This window comes from Cottoperca gobio, chromosome 8 (assembly GCF_900634415.1).
Source record: "Cottoperca gobio chromosome 8, fCotGob3.1, whole genome shotgun sequence".
In the NCBI taxonomy this organism is placed as follows: domain Eukaryota; kingdom Metazoa; phylum Chordata; class Actinopteri; order Perciformes; family Bovichtidae; genus Cottoperca; species Cottoperca gobio.
Genome location: NC_041362.1, coordinates 418,188 through 440,948, shown reverse-complemented (window position 1 = coordinate 440,948; position 22,761 = coordinate 418,188). Strand labels below are relative to the sequence as shown.

Below are 22,761 nucleotides of genomic sequence, written 5' to 3'. Positions count from 1 at the left end.
TCAGTGCCAGTGAACCAACATGTGGAATACTATTCTCTGAATCTGCCCGCTGAGATAACACAAGCAGGGAGATTATTTCTGCACCACGAGCAGCTCTGTCCTGCAGAACTGTTTGTAGAGCTAAGCCCATCACAGCCTCAGCGTTGGCCTTCACACCCCCCTCTCCCCGTGTGACGGCCGGCCCGCCGCCCGGCTCTCTGGTGGGGCTCGTCGGTCGGCTCATGGAGCACATCAAAGCCGGCCCGGCCTCCAGCATCTGCGAACACTGGGGCTTTGTGCCTGCACGCTCAGCGGCGCATCATCTGGGCACTCTCCTTTAATGCCAACCCAGTTCTGCTGCTGTGAACCCCACGCTACAGTAGGTATCGCCCCCCCCCATTGTCTGCTTTAATCTCTGCCTCTCTTTCTTCTGCCCTGACTTTCTTTCTGTGCACGGTTAATGTGTGATCCTTGTCTGCGGTGTGTACACATCACTGTGCAGCAAACACCAGACTAGAGCTGCAACGACGAGTCGATCGACATCGATCATCGTTGAAGTCGTTTTTCATGCAAAAATGGCAGAACATTTTGTTTTCAGCCTCAAATATGGAGATTTCCTGCTTTTCTTGGTTAAATATGACATTAAAGTGAATATCTTTGGAGTTTTACTGACAAAACAAAACATTTAAAGACATTAAGTGTCTAGAAAAGCGCTATACAAGTCTAATGTATTATTAACTCGCACTTTGAGAAAGTGGGATGAACATTTGATCATTCTGCCTCGGTCACTGCTGGAATACTTGAATGTCTACATGAAGATGTTGTGCGTCGTCTGTATCTGTATGTTCAGCTACTGTATGTACATCTGTTGTGTGCTGTGTGTTTCCATGTACGGGCTGTGGGAACAAAGATCCCTCTGGGACATCAAATATAATCTGTAACTAAGGTATTTAAGCGTACACCCAACAGTGCTTTCCAGAACCTGCGGGAACGTCTTTGTGGCAGTGGGGTGGGGTTAGGGCGCCGGCTGCTGGGGAGAGACAGGAGTGTCCCAGCTGGAGGCCAGACAGCTGAACGGAATCAGGTAATCAGTCACATAATAAATTCATGGTGATGGCCTGGCTCATTGGTCTTGCAGTAGACTGGGTTCCAGAGGAGATGGGGACCGCTCCTTCAGCCACGACGCAGCGCAGCCTGGAGAGCAGCGGACAGCAGAGCGACGGACAGGAGAGCTGTGCCTGTGCCTGTACCTGTGCCTGTAATAGAAAGCTTACCTGTGTGCCAATAAAGCTGTGTGTGTGACACTACACCTTCTCTCTGTCATCTTTATCCCTGACTGTGGACAAGAGTCACCACAGTCTTCAAATGTCTAAAAAACCTGAAGATATTCAGTTTTCTGTGAATGAAAAAGCATTGATCGTCTCAGTTGAGAAGCTGAAACCAAAGAATTTGTTGTTACTTCACCTCCGAGGAGGAGATGTTCTGTTCGGTTTGTCTGCAGGATTACAGAAAAACTTCCAATTATCATGAAAGTTGGTGAGAGGCTGAAGCATGGGCCGAGGAAGAGCCCCAAGCATTTTGAAGCGGATCCGAATCACAAGGAGGATACACGCATTATTTTTCACTTTCATTAACATTACTCGAGTCGGCCCTATCGGAAGTCAAAAGACCTTGAAGATGATGGTGGTGCGTTTGCCTGCTGACTCTCCTGCTGACTCACAGCTACACACATGATATAATCCTAAAGAACCTGCATGTCCCTGCAGGCCAATAGGGCTGCAAAGGGTCTTTGAATTGTTTTCTAATTGTGTAAAGGATATAAAATGTAAAAACAAAAGAGAAAAACAGAGCCCATGGTGACGTAGATGAAGTGAAGAGAACGGTGATACATTTCTCTTGAAAGATCTCAATGGGTTTCAGAACAAAAGAGACAAAAGCAGTTTCTCATTTATAGTCTGCAAGAATCTGAAACGACGACTTGCATGTTTGTTAGCTTTAGCTAGCGAGCTAATGAAGCGTCTCCAGCCAACTCATGGCTCAAATGTTTGATATTGTGCTGCAAGAACCTGCACGAACCTGCAAGAACCTGCAATAACCTGCACAAACCTACAATAACATGCAAAAACCTACAATAACCTGCAAGAACCTACAATAACCTGCAAGAACCTACAATAACCTACAATAACCTGCAAGAACCTACAAGAACCTACAAGAACCTACAATAACCTGCACAAACCTACAATAACATGCAAAAACCTACAAGAACCTGCAAGAACCTGCACGAACCTACAACAACCTGCACGAACCTACAATAACCTGCAAGAACATGTAAGAACCTACAATAACCTCCAAGAACCTGCAAGAACCTACAAGAACCTGCACGAACCTACAATAACATGCAAGAACCTACAATAACCTGCAAGAACCTACAAGAACCTGCAAGAACCTGCAATAACCTACAAGAACCAACAAGAACCTGCACAAACCTGCAAGAACCTGCAAGAACCTGCACGAACCTACAATAACATGCAAGAACCTACAAGAACCTGCATGAACCTACAATAACCTGCAAGAACCTACAATAACCTGCAAGAACCTGCACGAACCTACAATAACATGCAAGAACCTACAATAACCTACAATAACCTGCAAGAACCTACAATAACCTGCAAGAACCTGCACGAACCTACAATAACATGCAAGAACCTACAATAACCTGCAAGAACCTACAATAACATGCAAGAACCTACAATAACCTGCAAGAACCTACAAGAACCTGCAAGAACCTACAATAACCTACAATAACCTGCAAGAACCTACAATAACCTGCAAGAACCTGCACGAACCTACAATAACATGCAAGAACCTACAATAACCTGCAAGAACCTACAATAACATGCAAGAACCTACAATAACCTGCAAGAACCTACAATAACCTGCAAGAACCTGCAAGAACCTGCAAGAACCTACAATAACATGCAAGAACCTACAATAACCTGCAAGAACCTACAATAACATGCAAGAACCTACAATAACCTGCAAGAACCTACAATAACCTGCAAGAACCTACAATAACATGCAAGAACCTACAATAACCTGCAAGAACCTACAATAACATGCAAGAACCTACAATAACCTGCAAGAACCTACAATAACCTGCAAGAACCTACAATAACATGCAAGAACCTACAATAACCTGCAAGAACCTACAATAACCTGCAAGAACCTACAATAACCTGCAAGAACCTACAATAACATGCAAGAACCTACAATAACATGCAAGAACCTACAATAACATGCAAGAACCTACAATAACATGCAATAACATGCAAGAACCTACAATAACCTGCAAGAACCTACAATAACATGCAAGAACCTACAATAACCTGCAAGAACCTACAATAACCTGCAAGAACCTGCAAGAACCTGCAAGAACCTACAATAACATGCAAGAACCTACAATAACCTGCAAGAACCTACAATAACATGCAAGAACCTACAATAACCTGCAAGAACCTACAATAACCTGCAAGAACCTACAATAACATGCAATAACCTGCAAGAACCTACAATAACCTGCAAGAACCTACAATAACATGCAAGAACCTACAATAACCTGCAAGAACCTACAATAACCTGCAAGAACCTACAATAACATGCAAGAACCTACAATAACCTGCAAGAACCTACAATAACATGCAAGAACCTACAATAACCTGCAAGAACCTACAATAACCTGCAAGAACCTACAATAACATGCAAGAACCTACAATAACCTGCAAGAACCTACAATAACCTGCAAGAACCTACAATAACCTGCAAGAACCTACAATAACCTGCAAGAACCTACAATAACCTGCAAGAACCTGCACGAACCTGCAAGAACCTGCAAGAACCTGCACGAACCTGCAAGAACCTACAAGAACCTGCAGGTAAATGAGGGTGTGACACATTTGTATTATCAATTAATTTGCTGGTTATTTTTGCAATTAATTATAATCAATGAAATGTAAAAAACAAAAAATACAGTCAACTAATCGACTAATCGTTTCAGCTCCGAGAGCCCAGAAGATGGACTCTGCAGCCCAATCTGAGACCAAATTAATGTTTGATGCCATTTCCCCCAAAATAAAGAGTTTCTATTAATATAAAGAATAAGTAAATAACAAAGGTTTCTAAGCTCCCACAGCGTCTCAGCCTTCACGAGACTCAGTGTTTACAGTCTGGGAGTCATGAAAACCTGCAGCACAAAGACATGAAGTGAAGCAGCTGTGCAGACACAAAGCATGCATTATATTACGACGTGTAGCACACGTGCACTCAGGTATGTGTGCAGTATGTGCACGCGAGCATGTTTGCATGGGATGAACTCATGTGTAGAAATGTGAGATCAATAAATCACAAATGTAGTGATGCACAGATGTGTAGCTGGGACACAAAAGCTTGACAGCAGCTCCATTGTTCTGCTCAGTCGGTGTTTGGTCACATGGTGTCTAACTTTTGGATTATAAATCATTTAAAACGTGATTTATAATTAAAAAACAGCAGTTTAAAGGAGGATCATTAACAAAGGCGGCTTGTAAACACAACGTTAGTGCAGGGTAATGCTTTGCAACAGAGCAGCACAAAGACAAGCGAGGAGACAAAGCAATCTGAGCTGAGAGTGAATACAAAATAAAACACATTTAAAGACACAAACGAGGATTTAATTAGCAGTTAATGTGTTAAAGCGGTCCGGACATGATGATCAGATCTTACCTTTCAAAATGTGCTGCATGCAATCTGTCAATCCATCCAGACAACACCTGAGTGTTTAATAATTACAGAAGAAATAGGTCCTTAATTTTTCTTCTTCTGCTTCTTCTGCTTCGTCTGCTTCTTCTGCTGCTTCTGCTTCTTCACGGTGTTTTAAATTAAGCAGGAACCTCATCTGCAACGCTGCTGTCTGTCAAAGTCTCCCCGCTGCTGGTTCAACCTGCAACCTCTCTCTCTCTCTCTCTCTCTCTCTCTCTCTCTGTCTCTCTCTCTCTCTCTCTCTTTCTCTATTGTCTCTGCGCTCCCTACAGGGAGGCCCCGCCCACCGCTCCTAACGTCCAATCAGAGCGCAGAGCGGCGGTGCGCTGCTCTGCGACGATGCTGCATTCAGGCGATGTAGGAATTTAAATTGTGACCGGCTAACTGAGGTCTTGTGATAATAATAATAATAATAATAATAATAATAATAATAATAATAATAATAATAATAATAATAATAATAATAATAATAATAATAATAATAATAATAATAATAATAATAATTAACTTAAATAAAAATAAGTAAGTATAATCAGGAAAATATATATATAAAAAAAAAGTGCATGAGTGCAAAATATTTGTAGAGGTATAAAGCAATTCAAGATAAAAACAAGTACCTCAAATGTGTACTTATACTTGATTATTATACCTTTAAAATATTCACCTATTAATTTATTTCCGTGAGAACATGGAGGATAAGATGGTTTTATATTAAATATGAGATGCCATGACTTTGCCACACTATGTTTGTTTACTAATTGGCTGAGCAAATGTTACCATTCTGCAGATATTTCCTTCAAACTTCTGTTTAGAAGATTCATTAAGAAGTATTTAAATCATTTTTTTTATTTTGCCTTGAAGCCTAATTTCAAACAAGGAGGTCATTTTTCCCACTACAATTCCCACGTCCATGAATGCAGCATGAGGATGCAATAAAGCAAGGCACAACATGTTCTGGATGAAATGTGAAGCTCACATTTAAATCAATGTTTTATAATGAACGTGTGTTTGCAGCTGCAGGGAATGAAGAAGTCTGAGAGACATCAGACGTTACAAAGTGTGATTTCTTTGTAACGTCTGCTGCGGAGAAAACAAAGTGAAGAAAGCTCATTCAGAGAGATTTAGGGGAGCGTTTTCTAAAAGGGTGACGACTGCAGGATGTGGTTTATTTGGTTATTGATTCATGTCTAATGATCATGAGGATTATATTGTAGTTTATGTGGAGGAAGGTTTGTGATAAGGAGGATAAATTATGACTTTTTATTGTGATTTTTTTATTGTATTTTATTCATGCAAAGTAGTGAAACATCTGAGGGGTCACAGGACAATTTATATATGTCCATTTTATAACTTCAGCCTGTGACGAGGGATCACCAGAAGATAAATTCTTGATTTCAAGGGGAAAAAAGGTCCGAAATACGGATTTAAAGAAACTTATCTTCATAAAACATGATTATGACACTACGTATTCTTGATGTTTCTCAACTGTACTGATTTTAGCCGTGTTTAAACAAAGTTCACTCTATAAATATAAACATTTTTTTTTTAATATTGTCAGATAAATAAAAACACTAATAAACCCAATCAATATTTTCTGCTTTCTATTTGAGATATTTTTAGATTTGAAATTGGCAGTCGTGCATTTAAAGCTTTGGTTGGTCAGTTAGTCTTATTAGAGCAACATCACAATACATCACTTAATGTAATGCCGATCGTATTGTTAGTCTTAGTGTGTAAGAATAACTCAACAATGCACAGGACACTTTATTCCACGTCACAGACACACAGGACTCTCCTGTATAATCACGTTTACGTTGTGGCCGGCAGTTTCTACTTTCTTCCTGAGAAATCATGTCTTGTCTGTCTTTATTGTTTTGCAGACGGCTCTTAACTACAATACCCATGAGCCTCCATTGCTCTGAAGAAGTGAATTCAAAGCATGTTGTCATAGTTTCAGACAAAACATGACGTCGTGGTGGTTAAATCTGTAGCTCTTGCAGCTTCGACTTATTATCAAAATCAAAGATGTTAAAAAGCAGTTCATCTTTTGTACTGATGATTAAACCGGGAGCATTTTACAGAGATACATTTTTTGTGTCTCTTTGTAGTTGTTCTGTGTCTCTTTGTAGTCATTTTGTGTCTCTTTGTAGTTGTTTTGTGCCTCTTTGTAGTCCTTGTGTGTCTCTTTCTAGTCATTTTGTGTCTTTGTAGTTGTTTTGTGTCTCTTTGTAGTTGTTCTGTGTCTCTTTGTAGTCGTTTTGTGTCTCTTTGTAGTTGTTTTGTGCCTCTTTGTAGTCCTTGTGTGTCTCTTTGTAGTCATTTTGTGTCTTTGTAGTTGTTTTGTGTCTCTTTGTGGTCGTTTTGTGTCTTTATAGTTGTTTTGTGTCTCTTAGAAGTTGTATGTCTTTGTAGTTGTTTTGTGTCTCATTGTAGTTGTGTGTCTTTGTAGTTATTTTGTGTCTCTTTGTAGTTGTGTGTCTTTGTAGTTGTTTTGTGTCTCTTTGTAGTTGTTCTGTGTCTCTTTGTAGTCGTTTTGTGTCTATTTGTAGTTGTTTTGTGCCTCTTTGTAGTGCTTGTGTGTCTCTTTGTAGTCATTTTGTGTCTTTGTAGTTGTTTTGTGTCTCTTTGTGATCGTTTTGTGTCTTTATAGTTGTTTTGTGTCTCTTAGAAGTTGTATGTCTTTGTAGTTGTTTTGTGTCTCATTGTAGTTGTGTGTCTTTGTAGTTATTTTGTGTCTCTTTGTTGTTGTTTTGTGTCTCTGTGTAGTTGTTTTGTGTCTCTTTGTTGTCATTTTGTGTCTCTTTGTTGTCATTTTGTGTCTCTTTGTTGTTGTTCTGTGTCTCTTTGTAGTCGTTTTGTGTCTCTTTGTAGTCCTTATGTGTCTCTTTGTAGTCCTTATGTGTCTCTTTGTAGTTGTTTTGTGTCTCTTTGTAGTTGTGTGTCTTTGTAGTCATTTTGTGTCTCTTTGTAGTTGTTTTGTGCCTCTTTGTAGTCCTTGTGTGTCTCTTTCTAGTCATTTTGTGTCTTTGTAGTTGTTTTGTGTCTCTTTGTAGTTGTTCTGTGTCTCTTTGTAGTCGTTTTGTGTCTCTTTGTAGTTGTTTTGTGCCTCTTTGTAGTCCTTGTGTGTCTCTTTGTAGTCATGTTGTGTCTTTGTAGTTGTTTTGTGTCTCTTTGTGGTCGTTTTGTGTCTTTATAGTTGTTTTGTGTCTCTTAGAAGTTGTATGTCTTTGTAGTTGTTTTGTGTCTCATTGTAGTTGTGTGTCTTTGTAGTTATTTTGTGTCTCTTTGTAGTTGTGTGTCTTTGTAGTTGTTTTGTGTCTCTTTGTAGTTGTTCTGTGTCTCTTTGTAGTCGTTTTGTGTCTATTTGTAGTTGTTTTGTGCCTCTTTGTAGTGCTTGTGTGTCTCTTTGTAGTCATTTTGTGTCTTTGTAGTTGTTTTGTGTCTCTTTGTGATCGTTTTGTGTCTTTATAGTTGTTTTGTGTCTCTTAGAAGTTGTATGTCTTTGTAGTTGTTTTGTGTCTCATTGTAGTTGTGTGTCTTTGTAGTTATTTTGTGTCTCTTTGTAGTTGTGTGTCTTTGTAGTTGTTTTGTGTCTCTTTGTAGTTGTTCTGTGTCTCTTTGTAGTCGTTTTGTGTCTATTTGTAGTTGTTTTGTGCCTCTTTGTAGTGCTTGTGTGTCTCTTTGTAGTCATTTTGTGTCTTTGTAGTTGTTTTGTGTCTCTTTGTGATCGTTTTGTGTCTTTATAGTTGTTTTGTGTCTCTTAGAAGTTGTATGTCTTTGTAGTTGTTTTGTGTCTCATTGTAGTTGTGTGTCTTTGTAGTTATTTTGTGTCTCTTTGTTGTTGTTTTGTGTCTCTGTGTAGTTGTTTTGTGTCTCTTTGTTGTCATTTTGTGTCTCTTTGTTGTCATTTTGTGTCTCTATGTTGTTGTTCTGTGTCTCTTTGTAGTCGTTTTGTGTCTCTTTGTAGTCCTTATGTGTCTCTTTGTAGTTGTTTTGTGTCTCTTTGTAGTTGTGTGTCTTTGTAGTTATTTTGTGTCTCTTTGTAGTCATTTTGTGCCTCTTTGTAGTCATTTTGTGTCTCTTTGTTGTAATTTTGTGTCTCTTTGTTGTCATTTTGTATCATTTTGTTGTCGTTTTGTGTCTCTTTGTAGTTGTGTGTCTTTGTAGTTGTTTTGTGTCTCTTTGTAGTTGTTTTGTGTCTCTTTGTAGTCATTTTGTGCCTTTTTGTAGTCATTTTGTGTCTCTTTGTTGTCATTTTGTGTCTCTTTGTTGTCATTTTGTGTCTCTTTGTTGTTGTTTTGTGTCTCTTTGTAGTTGTGTGTCTTTGTAGTTGTTTTGTGTGTCTTTGTAGTTGTTTTGTGTCTCTTTGTAGTTGTGTGTCTTTGTAGTTGTTTTTTGTCTCTTTGTTGTCATTTTGTGTCTCTTTGTGGTCAGTTTATGTCTTTATGGTCTCTTAGTGTTTCTTTGTGGTCAGTTTGAGTCACTTCCTGGTTGGTACGTGTCTCTTTGAGTGACATTTTGTCGGTGAAGCCCCCCCGGGCCTGTGCCTGGTGGGCCCTTTCAGTAATCCATCCATGCTCTTACCACACTGCAGAGAACTGGGTTAACTACTGTCGCCTCCACTAAATATCTACACATCAGCTGCAAGGCTTGCAGAAGGTGCACCCACTCAGGCCAGCTGCTGTAAGAAATATGTTATTATTCATCCTCACTGTGTGCTGCTGTCAAAGCTCGGCCTTCCTCCATGAATCAGAGGGAATGCTAAATGTGTTGCACAAAACTTTATTAACACAAAAGCAACAGAGAAAAAGACAGATGCAAGAAATAGGAACATTGAACATTGAGCAATAAATAGATTCAAATAAAACATAAAAAAAGAGAATTTAACAGTAAATAAATTACAGTTTCTAAAGTGGATGAGGTCAAATATAATACATTATTTTGCGTCACTAGGGATAAGTTTAGTCGTGTTAATGCATATGGCATACATTTTTTAAGCATTTTGTTTCAATAAGTGGACATTTTTGTTGTCTAAGGTAAGAAGTGGAAGTTTGTTTTTTAAATCTGGCATTGCACAAATTATTGACATACTGACATCCCATACAGTGACAAAATCCAAATTATTTAGTAAACAGGAAATAATTAAATGTTTGAGTAAAACAGAAGCAGAGCATTATGAAACAAACTCACATTTAAGGGGTTAAAATTGTGAAAATGACAGAATATTTTGGGGTAATGATCAGTGACTGAAGTTGGTTAAAAGTTTTGATTTACTGAATTAATTTACATTTTTACTACATGATATGTTGAAGAAGTATGAAAACTGAAGTGTGATGGGTCAAAGGTCAATAGTTATTGATCAGCACGTGAGCAGAATGAAGAGCAGCATCGATCTGCAGGGATTCGATTATTCAGCCAGCGTCCGTGCTTCACAATTGCAGAAACATGATGTTATTTTTTATTCATGGCGTCCAGAGTCATCACCTGCGTCACAGAAGCTGATTGTTATTCTGCAGGAGGACGAATTAAGTCTCAGGGGAGACGAGGGGAAACATGCAGCAGTGAGGAGGGGAAAGACATCGATTTATTTTCTTTCAATCACAGCTGAATTTATCCAGAGTTGATTAATTAGTTTCAGCCTGGAAATCTCAGTTTCTGTCTGAGTTAAAAGCTCACATTATGAATGTTCGGAGCAGACAAAGTGGCGTCCCTCTGGCAATTCCCAGAAGGGAGAAGAAGAAGAAGCAGAAGAAGAAGAAGAAGAAGGAGAAGAAGAAGAAGAAGAAGAAGGAGAAGAAGAAGAAGAAGAAGAAGAAGAGAAGAAGAAGAAGAAGGAGGAGAATAGAAGGAGAAGGATAAGTAAGGAGAAGAAAGCGAAGGGCCACGAAGAAGGAGCCTTCATAGACAAGAAGGCAGGAGCTTCGAAGGCGACCTCCGATCAAAAGTCTCCTAAGAGCGAGGAGACTCATTCTCCTCCGCCGAAGAAGTCTGCTCCGAATTCTCCGAACCTCCTCCTTCTCCTCCTCCTTCTCCTCCTCTCCTTCCCTCTCTCCTCCCCTCCTTCGAAGAAGAAGTCTCGCCTCCTACTGCCCCGAAGAAGCCCCTTCTCCTTCTTCTCCTCCCTCTCCTCCTCCTTCCCCTCCTCCTCCTCCTCCTCCTCCTCTCCTGCTCCTCCGCTTCGCCCTCCTCCGCCTCCTGCCTCCGCCGAGCTCCGTCCGCTTCCCCCCTCCTCCGCGCCTTCCCTTCTCGCCTCTCGCCTCCTGCCGCCTCCTCCTCCTCTTCTGCGCTCCTTTCTCCTCCTCCTCCGCCGCTTCGTCTCCTCGCTTCCTCCTCCTTCTTCTGCTTCTGCTCCGCCTTCGCTTCCTCTTCCCCGCTCTCGCCTGCCTCGCCTTCGCTGCCTTAACCGAAGGGGCCTCTGGTTTTTGTGTTTTTTTCCCGTGACAGGTCCTCACTTTGTAACTATGCCAGAATGTATGTGTGAGGACAGAAAGAGAGGGACATGGGTCATACAAGCGTTTAACATTAAGGAATAGTTCGGACATTTTGGGAACGCCGTTTATTCACTTTCTCTATTTAACATTGTATATCCTGTTTGTTTTCTTGTCCCGATAAACATCATGTTCTTGTTTTTTGTGATTAAACAATCAAATAAACAGGTTATTAACAGGTTTTCCATTGTTGGAAGTTGTATTTTGTCACTTTTGATGGAGCTGTAACAAAACTACACAAACAACTGCAGAATGTCTTAATCTACTTGTTTTAGTTTGACTCTTTTTAATTTAAATATCCTTTATCATGTGTTTCTTTTGCACTGTTGCCTTGTTGATGCATTATGAGTTGCTGAGGACTCGAAACTCAAAGTTCAAACACTTGAAACTTATTTGTGACAAAACTCTTCTGGACTTTATGGTTTAAATTTAGCAGATGAATTCATTTTTAAAGCTTAATACGCATCTTTTCAACCTGCTTTTACCCACAAAACGAACTATATTTAACCTCATTCATCTTTTAATTTCCAGTAGTGGTTTTGCTACTTTTGAGTCGGTCCTTCTCTTTTTGAAACAAGTCGATGTTCGACAGCGAAACAAACTGCAGACGAAAGAAATGAGTTTTCCTGTCGGAGGCCGGAGAGCAGATAATTAGTCGACTGTTGGCTCGTTATCACGACTGCATTGTTTCATCAAATAATGAGATCACAAACACACACACACACACACACACACACACACACACACACACACACATTTGGATTTGTGGCTCACGTTTGTTCTCACTGGCACTTTGTTTACTACCAGATAAACACAAACACTGAACAGCTGCGACTCCTTCAATCAAGGTTATGGCGCAGAATCCAGTTTTTAATCTCGCCAGGAGACAGACGCAGGGGAGCCGGTTCCTGTAACGTCTGTTAGAGCTTCTCTTCAGATAACCACACTCAATTTCCCGGCCTGATGACAATCTCAGAGCGGCCGAGGCAGAGCGAAGGATCAGGGGAAAGATTGCGGGCGTTATGTAATTATGTTAAATGTTGCGTTTGCACATCGACAGGAACAACCAGCAGTCTCGAGCCGCAGCAGTGATTCATTAAACTTCTGTTTGAAAGTTAAACCTTTTACATATAAATTAACCTTGTAACATTCGCCAAACGGGTTCACACAATGCGGATGAAGCGCGTCGCCGCGGCGAGGGAAAGCTCTCTGTGCTTTGCAGAAAACCAGCAACAGAGGAAATGATTTACCCCAAAGTTTATGTTTTACTTCCGTCATTCTGATTCTGGAGCCAATTTATTCAAATTTGGCACAAACGTCAACTTGAACTCAAAATGATCTGACTAGATTTTGGTGGTCAAAGGTCAAAGGTCACTGACCTCACAAAACACATTCATGACCATAACTCAAGAATTCATAATAATAACTATAATAATTACCGTAATTTTCGGACTATAAACCGCACCTGACTATAAGCCGCAGACGCTAAATTGACTGATGTGTATGTAGCCGGTCTGTAGCTGACACCACGATCAACTCTGCGTTGTGTTGTGTAGAACCAGGAAATAACGATGGAGAACTTCTGCCTGTTCAATCAGCATTTATTGTCTCTGACCGTTGGTGTTTTCCTTAATTTGTCCATAAATTACCGTTGAATCAGAAGAAACACAAGAAAGTCATCATCATACGGTAACTCCACAGTCGGGGTTTTTGGACATCCACACCTCTCTTCAGCGTATCCTTCTTTCCGTCTCCCGAAAAAGTGGCGCGAACCCCCAGAAAGTGCCGGTTTCAGGAGTATCCGGTTTCAGGAGTATCAACATAAAAGCATATTTAACAAAATAAGACTCCTCGAAATAAATATATATATTTCCATAATGAGGGTGTCTCACACACTGCCTCGCTCTCGTAATGTCCGTCTGTCTCTCGTACCACTCGCTACTTTTGCGCGCTCTTTCCCTGCATCCGGTGGACTGTAACCTGTAAAATCCATAGATTTAGGAATTCCCCTAGTGGCCGTTAGCTGTAAAAATCCATAGATAAGCCGCACTGTTATATAAGCCGCAGGGTCGCAAAATGGGGAAAAAGTCGCGGCTTATAGTCCGGAAATTACGGTATAACAATTTCACACGTACGTCTTTTTTATAAAATGATGATCTGATGACATTTTTCACAGACGTTAAACACTTCAGTAAATACCTCACTCCTTAAATATCTCACTACTTAAATACCTCACTCCTTAAATACCTCACTCCTTAAAAACGTCACTCCTTAAATACCTCATTATTTAAATACCTCACTACTTAAAAACGTCACTCCTTAAAAACGTCACTCCTTAAATACCTCATTATTTAAATACCTCACTCCTTAAAAACCTCCCTCCTTAAATAACTCACTCCTTAAATACCTCACTCCTTAAAAACCTCACTCCTTAAATACCTCACTACTTAAATACCTCACTCCTTAAATACCTCACTCCTTAAAAACCTCACTCCTTAAATACCCCACTACTTAAATACCTCCCTCCTTAAATACCCCACTACTTAAATAAATACCTCACTCCTTAAATACCTCACTACTTAAATACCTCACTCCTTAAATACCTCACTACTTAAATACCTCACTCCTTAAAAACCTCACTCCTTAAATACCTCATTATTTAAATACCTCACTCCTTAAATACCTCACTACTTAAATACCTCACTCCTTAAAAACCTCACTCCTTAAAAACCTCACTCCTTAAATACCTCACTACTTAAATACCTCACTCCGGAAAAAACCGCCACGCCTAAAAACCTCACGCCAAAGACCGCACGACGGAAATACCGGACGCTAGGAAAAACCTCACTCCGGAAATACCGCAGGATTTAAAGACCTCACGCCGGAAAAAACCTCACGCCGGAAAGACCTCACGACGGAAATACCGACTCCGGAAAAACCGCACTCCGGAAATACCGCAGGAGGGAAAGACCTCACGCCAAAAACCTCACGCCGGAAAAACCGCACGCCGGAAAGACCTTACTCCGGAAATACCGCACGGGGAAATACCTCACGCCGGAAAAAACCGCACGCCTTAAATACCTCAGGAGGGAAAGACCGCACTACTGAAATACCTCACTACTTAAATACCACTCCGGAAAAACCGCACTCCGGAAATACCTCATTATTTAAATACCTCACTCCTTAAAAACCTCACTCCTTAAAAACCTCACTCCTTAAATACCTTACTCCTTAAATACCTCACTATTTAAATACCTCACTCCTTAAAAACCTCACTCCTTAAATACCTCACTATTTAAATACCTTACTCCTTAAAAACCTCACTCCTTAAATACCTCACTCCTTAAATACCTCACTATTTAAATACCCTCACTCCTTAAAACCTCACTCCTTAAATACCCCACTATTTAAATACCTTACTCCGTAAATACCTCACTACTTAAATACCTCACTCCTTAAAAACCTCACTCCTTAAATACCCCACTATTTAAATACCGTACTCCTTAAATACCTCACTACTTAATACCTCACTCCTTAAAAACCTCACTCCTTAAATACCTCACTCCTTAAAAAGCCGGATGCTAACAGGATACTTCAAAAAAGGCCTTTCCATAAAATCTTATGTCTGTTGTTGTTGTTGTCCTGCATTTTAGCACCTTGAGATTGCTTTTAGCTTTGAAATGCGCTTTACAAATAAAATGTATTATTATTATTATTATTATGAGACTGCAGAGATCCGAACACGCAAACACCTTTACAGCCTTGTTGTGTTCAGAAGACATTCCTACTCAAACCTTTCCACATGTAGATTTATATATTTAACATGTTGGGAGGAAAGACTTTTGTAGAAGACGTAAGTGTGCAAAATCAAATGACAAGTTCTAAGTTTAGTGGTGTTGAGGTTGAAGTCACTAAAGTATCACAAACCTTCGTTTGCCTTCGTTTATTTCCTGCAATAATCCCAAATTAATCCCGTTGGCTGTTTGTCAGTGACACCGGGGGAATGCTAACTTCCCTGTTGTCCTTGCAGCTCTCTGTATTCTCTAAAACAACCATTAATTCTCCTGCAGTAAATTCGTAATGCCAGTAAATCCGGAGGGATTAAACAACAAAGCTGATGAGAACTCTCCAAACTGGTCTTTCCTCAGTCTCTCAGCCTCCAGGGTCAAATCATCCACTCTGCAAATCCTCCTGCACTCGTCCCTCCTGCTGTTGTGCTGCACATGCACAGAGGACAGAAATAAAAGCAGGTGAAGGGTGTTCTGGATCTGCCACAGGGAACATCTGCCGTGTGCTTCTGTGACAAAGCATCCACACCCCCCCCCCAGCAGACCACAGCACTCCAACAAATGAGCGCTCCACGTGTAGCAGATACAACACGGCGTGGACACGTGCACACAGGCAGAATAAGTTGCACCCTGACATTGCTCACGCTGGCTTGCTTCACTTTTTTCTTCTCCTCCCGAGCACTTCCTTGACAACGGCGCTGAAGAGAGAAGATTTATGTTTCATCCTCCCGGGCTCTCCTCGGTTTGTCTTTGACCAAAGACATCGTCCTCATTGAAGCGAGTGGTTTATAATTAAACTCTCAAAGTACAATAGCATAAATATTACAGCTTGTTCTTGTGTTGTACTTTCAGGAAGAGATTAATAAAGTATCGGGATTAATTACATTACAGTTCATTTAGCTGACGCTTTTGTCCAAAGCGACGTACAAAAGGTGCAAACAAACCTGGAGATACAACTCTGAACAGCAAGAAGTACAATAGCTTCAAATAGGTACAATCGTATAAGTGAACACTGTCTTCAAATAGTCAGTTTGAAGTGCAACAACAGAAACAATAGAATACAAATTCAACTATAAATAAGCCAAACCAATACAAGTGCAACATACAAAGTACAAAGTAGGATAGCAAACAGTCGGGTTTTGTTTGAGGGAAATCTGGATCCCACTCGTAGTGAGGGAGTGGCGAGCCGATTGGTCGACGCAGAGCGAAGTGAACGCGCTGGGGTGTATGGTTCGACCATGCCCTGAGGTTCACCGGTGGTGAGTTGACAGGGGTCCGACAGAGACCCTCTCCAAGTTACCCTGTAGGTGCGATCCTTTAGGTAGGATTCAAGCAGGGAGAGAGCAGAGCCTGAGACTCCCAGTTCTTGGATTAATAAAGTATCTATCTATCTATCTATCTATCTATCTATCTATCTATCTATCTATCTATCTATCTATCTGTCTATCTGTCTATCTGTCTGTCTGTCTGTCTGTCTGTCTATCATTTAAATCTGTCGATTGGCTGCAGTTCAAATGAGCTGGTTCTTCTTCTTCTGGCTGTAAATTAAAGCAGCATCAGCTTGTAGCCGGAGAGGGAAGTGATCAAAGTGATCAAAGTGAATCTGCATCAAATGATTTGTATCCAGGAGAGTATGAACCTGTGAGAGGTTTCTTTAATCAGCGGCACCGCTCTGGTGGTTTGTAGCCGTGCTCTCGGTCGCTGCACCACTTTGGTCCAGACTGAAACATTTCCACAACTATGAGATTGATAGCCTTGACATTTTGCAAAGACATTGATGCTGCGCAGACGATGAATACTACTGAGTTTGCTGATCCTCTGACTCTTCCTCGAGGACCGACATGAGGTTCACATTTGTGGTTTGAAAAATGAAATATCTCAACAACTATCGGACGACCATGAGGTTTGGTTTGATTCATGTTCCCTTCAGGATGAATTGTAATAACTTTGATGATCCCTTCACTAATGTTACTCTCATTATGAGCATGTTAGCATGTAGCTCAGTGACCACTGTGCCAAAGTACAGCCTCACATAGCTGCTAGCATGACCGTAGACTCACCCCTCCATGCACCTCAAGAAAATACGAATATCGATAAATATTATAATATAAGTTAAATTATTTGCGTCTTTATACTGACCGACGGGGATATTAAATGCAAATACAGTTTCTTTCTGTCACATTTAAATTCCTGAAGATTTTAACTGATGCTTCTTGTGGGTCAGAATTTCTGCAACATTTATACTTTGCCTCATGAATAAATGCACTCAAGTACAAAACTTTATGGACGTTTGAGCGCAAGTTAGCTAGTTAGCCAGTTAGCTAGTTAGCCAGTTAGCTAGTTAGCCAGTTAGCCAGTTAGCTAGTTAGCTAGTTAGCCAGTTAGCTTCACCTCTCCATGAAAAGCTGGAGACAGAGACGTAGTTTCCCGTCACACACTTGGTCTTCTTACGCTGTGTTGAGGACTTTGTCAGCTTTTCTTTGCACAATAATTGAGCTCATGATCTTTCTGTTTTGGAAGATTTGACAACGCAATATGAACATGTGCAGTAAAAACGACACATACACTAGAATCTAGAACATGAATCTGTCAGCAGAAGTAGTTTATGTGTGAGACTGATGCACAGGGCTGATATGATGAGTAACATTCACATTGTGTTGCAGAGTGTGAACCTAATGAATGCGTGTACATGAGCGGGCTCGTGAGACTTTCCTCTTAAAACGCAATGAATCTGTGTGAGGTTTGGTGATGTGTGCAGAGCAGCGACGTCAGCTCCTCCTGATCCGACAGCTCAGTGCTCTGAATATTAACTCTGATTATCAGTAGACTACAGATGCACATACGTCAACACTGAGACACAGAGAGAGAAAGACTCAGGAATAAATGTTTCCCTACTGCCAGTTAGCTGTCACATAAAGCTCACATTATGAATGTAAAACACACACCACTGTTAGTCCCCAAACAGCAACACAAAGTTAAAATGTATTTAAAACCTGAACCTTTACCCAAGTAACACGGTTCTGCTGGATGGTTGAGGCTTTTATTCAAGTAAACATGCATTAACATGCATTAGCAACTGCATGACCTGCTCCCTAAAAGAATCATACGTACACATATAAACCAGATATACTATTACACACTACAGATTCACCGTCTCCAGGTTTCCTGCACGAAAAACAGGAAGCAAACTTTTCGGATGATGTTTGTACAGGTGTGGGCAGCGAGGGGAGACCTTTATGAGACTCATTTCATGTTAATTAGCAAATGTTAACATGCTAACGAGGTACACATTCTTGCACAGAAGTTGCTTCTCAGGAAGATCGTTTTAGGTATTTCACTGACAGGAACTACAACAAAAGTATTAACCTTTTAAATGTTTCCATATATTTGCATAGAGTTGTTCCATTCATATTTCTTTCTCTATTCTGTAACCAATGGAAGCACAAGATAAACCAACGATCCTGCTCGCAAACTCGATTTTCTTCTCATTTATGATGAAAGTCAAAAAGCCTTTGCCATAAATAAAGTTGAATAAATGAAGCTTTGTTCCTCTCCCTCAGTTATAATCTTCCAAATAGATATTAATTACTGAATAACAACAATGGAATTAAATGTACTTCTGTGTGTGATTACTGTATTAAATAGAAGAATCAGGAGATATTTATAACACATCTTTTGGATGACAGAAACTCATGTAAGTGGGTGCATCCTATTTATACTTCTTCTACTTGATATAAGAAACCTCGGATCCTCGAGGACGCTTCAAAGTTTCAGGTAGCCGACAAACGATGACGTAAATGTGTCGCACGCAAACACAAAGTTGAGATCAGGTGAAGATGATGGTCACACTTCTTTATTCAAACTCGCTGTGATTAGTCAAGAGGAGCTTCTTTGTGCTGCAGACGGTGAATCAGAACGCAGCTCTAATCTATCTGTGTGGAGCAGAGACATGAGTCAGCTGACATGGATTTTTAAATAGTTTTGTTAGTGATAGGAGGACACGGAGTTCTGGTGAAACTCCCTGCAGAGATGAAAACATATTGCTCACCTTAAAAACTCTCAAAACAAGTACAGCTACAGTGTGTTACATCCACTGCTGAGGTTGTTCTTCTGACTTATTAAATCACTAACATTTTCATTTCTACAGCACACATAATACTTGAGTTACTAAAGAAAGAGTGAAGAACAGACAAAAAAAAAACCTGATAAATTATGAATCACTAATAAGTCAAAGGTTTTGTCTGCATTTACAAATGTATGTACGTATTTATAGATTTATGTACGTATTTATAGATTTATGTACACATTTACAAATTTATGTACGTATTTATAGATTTATGTACGTATTTATAGATTTATGTACACATTTACAAATTTATATACGCATTTACAAATGTATGTACGTATTTACAGATTTATGTACGTATTTATAGATTTATGTACACATTTACAAATTTATATACGCATTTACAAATGTATGTACGCATTTATGGATTTATGTACGCATTTACAAATGTATGTACGCATTTACAAATGTATGTACGCATTTACAAATGTATGTACGCATTTACAAATGTATGTACGTATTTACAGATTTATGCACGTATTTACAAATTTATGAACGTATTTATAAATGTATGTACGCATTTATAGATTTATGTACGCATTTATAGATTTATGTACGCATTTACAAATTTATGTACGCATTTATAGATTTATGTACGCATTTACAAATTTATGTACGCATTTATGGATTTATGTACGCATTTATAGATTTATGTAGACATTTACAAATTTATGTACGTATTTATAGATTTATGTACGCATTTACAGATTTATGTACGCATTTACAAATGTATGTACGTATTTATAGATTTATGTAGACATTTACACATTTATGTACGTATTTACAGATTTATGTACGTATTTACAGATTTATGTACGTATTTATAGATTTATGTACTCATTTACAAATTTATGTACGCATTTACAAATTTATGTACGTATTTATAGATTTATGTACGTATTTATAGATTTATGTACTCATTTAAATGTACGCATTTACAAATGTATGTACGTATTTACAGACTTCTGTACGTATTTACAGATTTATGTACGTATTTACAAATTTATGAACGTATTTATAAATGTAGGTACGCATTTATAGATTTATGTACACATTTACAAATGTATGTACGTATTTACAGATTTATGTACACATTTATAGATTCATGTACGCATTTACAGATTTTTGTATGCATTTATAGATTTATGTACACATTTACAGATTTATAACTCAAGCCTCAGTAAACTAACAGCTAATCCATCACAGTGAATTTAATTATATTGGATTTATAAGAGAGGAAAAATACTGTCATTAGTCTCACTGTCAGGAATAATTCTGCCTTTTGTCTCGCTGCTCCACAGCTGCAGGCAGTGATTTATGCAGAAACATAACGGCCTCGTGAAATACAGCAGAGACTCGACACAGGAGCTCATTTACATCATCGTACAATAAATAGATTATTCTGGATAGCAAATGAATTCAGTGATGCAGCATGCATCACCTGGAACTGGAAATGGAAATATGTTCAATCAATTACATCTTTCTGCAACTGATAATTAAAATGCGCAGCTGTTAAGTTTAAATCACGTTGAACCATGATCATTTATATTAGTTGCTTTATAGACAAAATAAATCATAATTTGTTCTTATCTTTTGTTTATGGAGGATTAAAACTACCATTATAAGGAAAAAGAAATAAAAGACTGAACGAAAGAAAAATATAAGTAAATTAATAATAAAATAATAAATAAAAAGCCTCAATAATCAAATAGATTTGCTGATTTCTTTCTTTAAAGAAGGCAACAATAGAAACAAATATACAATTTATTTATTTGACAGATTTCTTATTTTTGTATTTATTTATTTCTGTTTTCATTAATTTCCCTATTTATTTATTATTTATTTGTTATATTGGCAGCTTTAGTCCTCCGCATTTGAGCTCACAAAAATGTAATAACATTTTTTTTTAGAAACAAGCAAAACGCTTAACTGAAGTTGCAGCAGAAAACAAGAGGAGGGGAATACAAACAGTGTCCTTCTTAAAAGGCCATTTCACTAATGATATACCGTAAATGATATGCTTAAGATTTTTGAAGTGTTTTACCACTTTTCAGGACACTATGGTTTCCATTCCACATGCAAACAACGTCTATAATTACGTAATCCATCAAAGAGAGGAGGAAAGTGTGTCATTGCATCATGAAATTATCATTATTATAATTAATACCAGAGAAAAACAGTTTCAGCATATGTTAAATGTAATGCGTTCATGGGAGTTATGTAAAGAAAAAGTAGGCTAATGGATAACAGCGTCATTAGGCTGCATAATATAATGAGCTGTGATTATTCCAGAATATGGAAATCATCGCACAACACACTGATGTGTAAATATAATATTAACAATCTGCAGAAGGACATGCATATTATTACAGTGTTACCATGTTAATATGTGTTGTGCAATACCGCCACTTTAAGATTATTTCATTCAAAGCTTGAACTAAACTCCAAAAAGAAAAATGCCTTTTCTAAAAGCACCAACATCTCTAGAAATCTAATAGATGAAATGTTTTAAGCCAAAAGGAAAAAGAAGAAATGTTGTATGTACAGAAATTGGGTCTAAACACCATTTTAAATAAATGTTACCTGGATCCAATTAAAGAAAGAAATGGACACACCAGTTGTTTTTATAAAGAATGTCAACCACCATTTTTATTTTAGAGAACATGTTTGGTCTCATACTCTTGATTCAGACCTCTAGGTGTGAGATTCTGAGGAGTAAAAATATAAAAACTTTCTTTGGAGTAAGATGGTATTGAAATTGCTTCCTCCGAACATGCTTGATGTTAATGTTTCTGAGAGGCCACTGGGTGCATTGACTCTGAAACGCCTTCTTTTACTCTAACGTGAGGCTGTAGAAATCCACCTGTGAACACTGACACCTGGTGGACAGAAGAGGTATGATGCTGATTTGTTTTCGCTGCAGAACTTTCACTGTTGTTGTTGATGAGCTACAAAACAAAACAAAACGATCTGCATTGAATCACCATGAAAGACAACTTTCATATAAATCCCTGAGTCTGTGAAGTTTTCATATGCTGTGCAGATTGTAAAGGCCCATGAGGAAATATTGTAATATTGGGCTATATAAATAAAATGTGATAAATTGAAAGTTGGCCAGATGTTTGTAGCGGATCATTTATTTATTTTAATTCATATATTTTAAATTGTACATTTTTGTTTATGCCGTTTTACTTTTTTGTGAGGTAAAAATGCTCTTTAAAATATGCAGGATGTTTGCTTATTTTAAAATTGTGCAAATAAACTTAAATTCAATGTGAGTCATATTATATACTGAAGTAAACTCACTGATATCAAACATGAACGATTATTAGCAGTGATGGATGTACTGATATTTTATTTAGTTAGTAAAGATTGCAATACTAAAGTGTAAACATACTTACTAGTATTTTACCTATACTGCAAGTTGCATTTTTGCATGAGCAATATTTAAGACTTTAATTGCCAAACACTACTGTAACTGTTGTAAATATGACAATAAAACCTTTGCATCTTGAATCTTTTAATTAAGTAAAACATCTGAATACTTCTCCCATTACTGCACAATCAACAACCAACCACCACCCAA

The 22,761-nt window shown here is 38.7% G+C and overlaps 1 protein-coding gene across 1 annotated transcript in view; it reads right to left on the bottom strand.

Annotated features, from left to right (window-relative positions):
- The window catches only part of unm_sa1261 (un-named sa1261), a 21,523-nt gene extending 16,544 nt beyond the window's left edge, over nt 1-4,979 (bottom strand). The window contains exon 1 of the mRNA XM_029438574.1: nt 4,738-4,979. Within this exon, the coding sequence (XP_029294434.1) occupies nt 4,738-4,756 (19 nt within the window). The 5' untranslated portion in view covers nt 4,757-4,979. The remainder of the gene's footprint in view (nt 1-4,737) is intronic.
- Between the last annotated feature and the right edge of the window lie 17,782 nt (nt 4,980-22,761).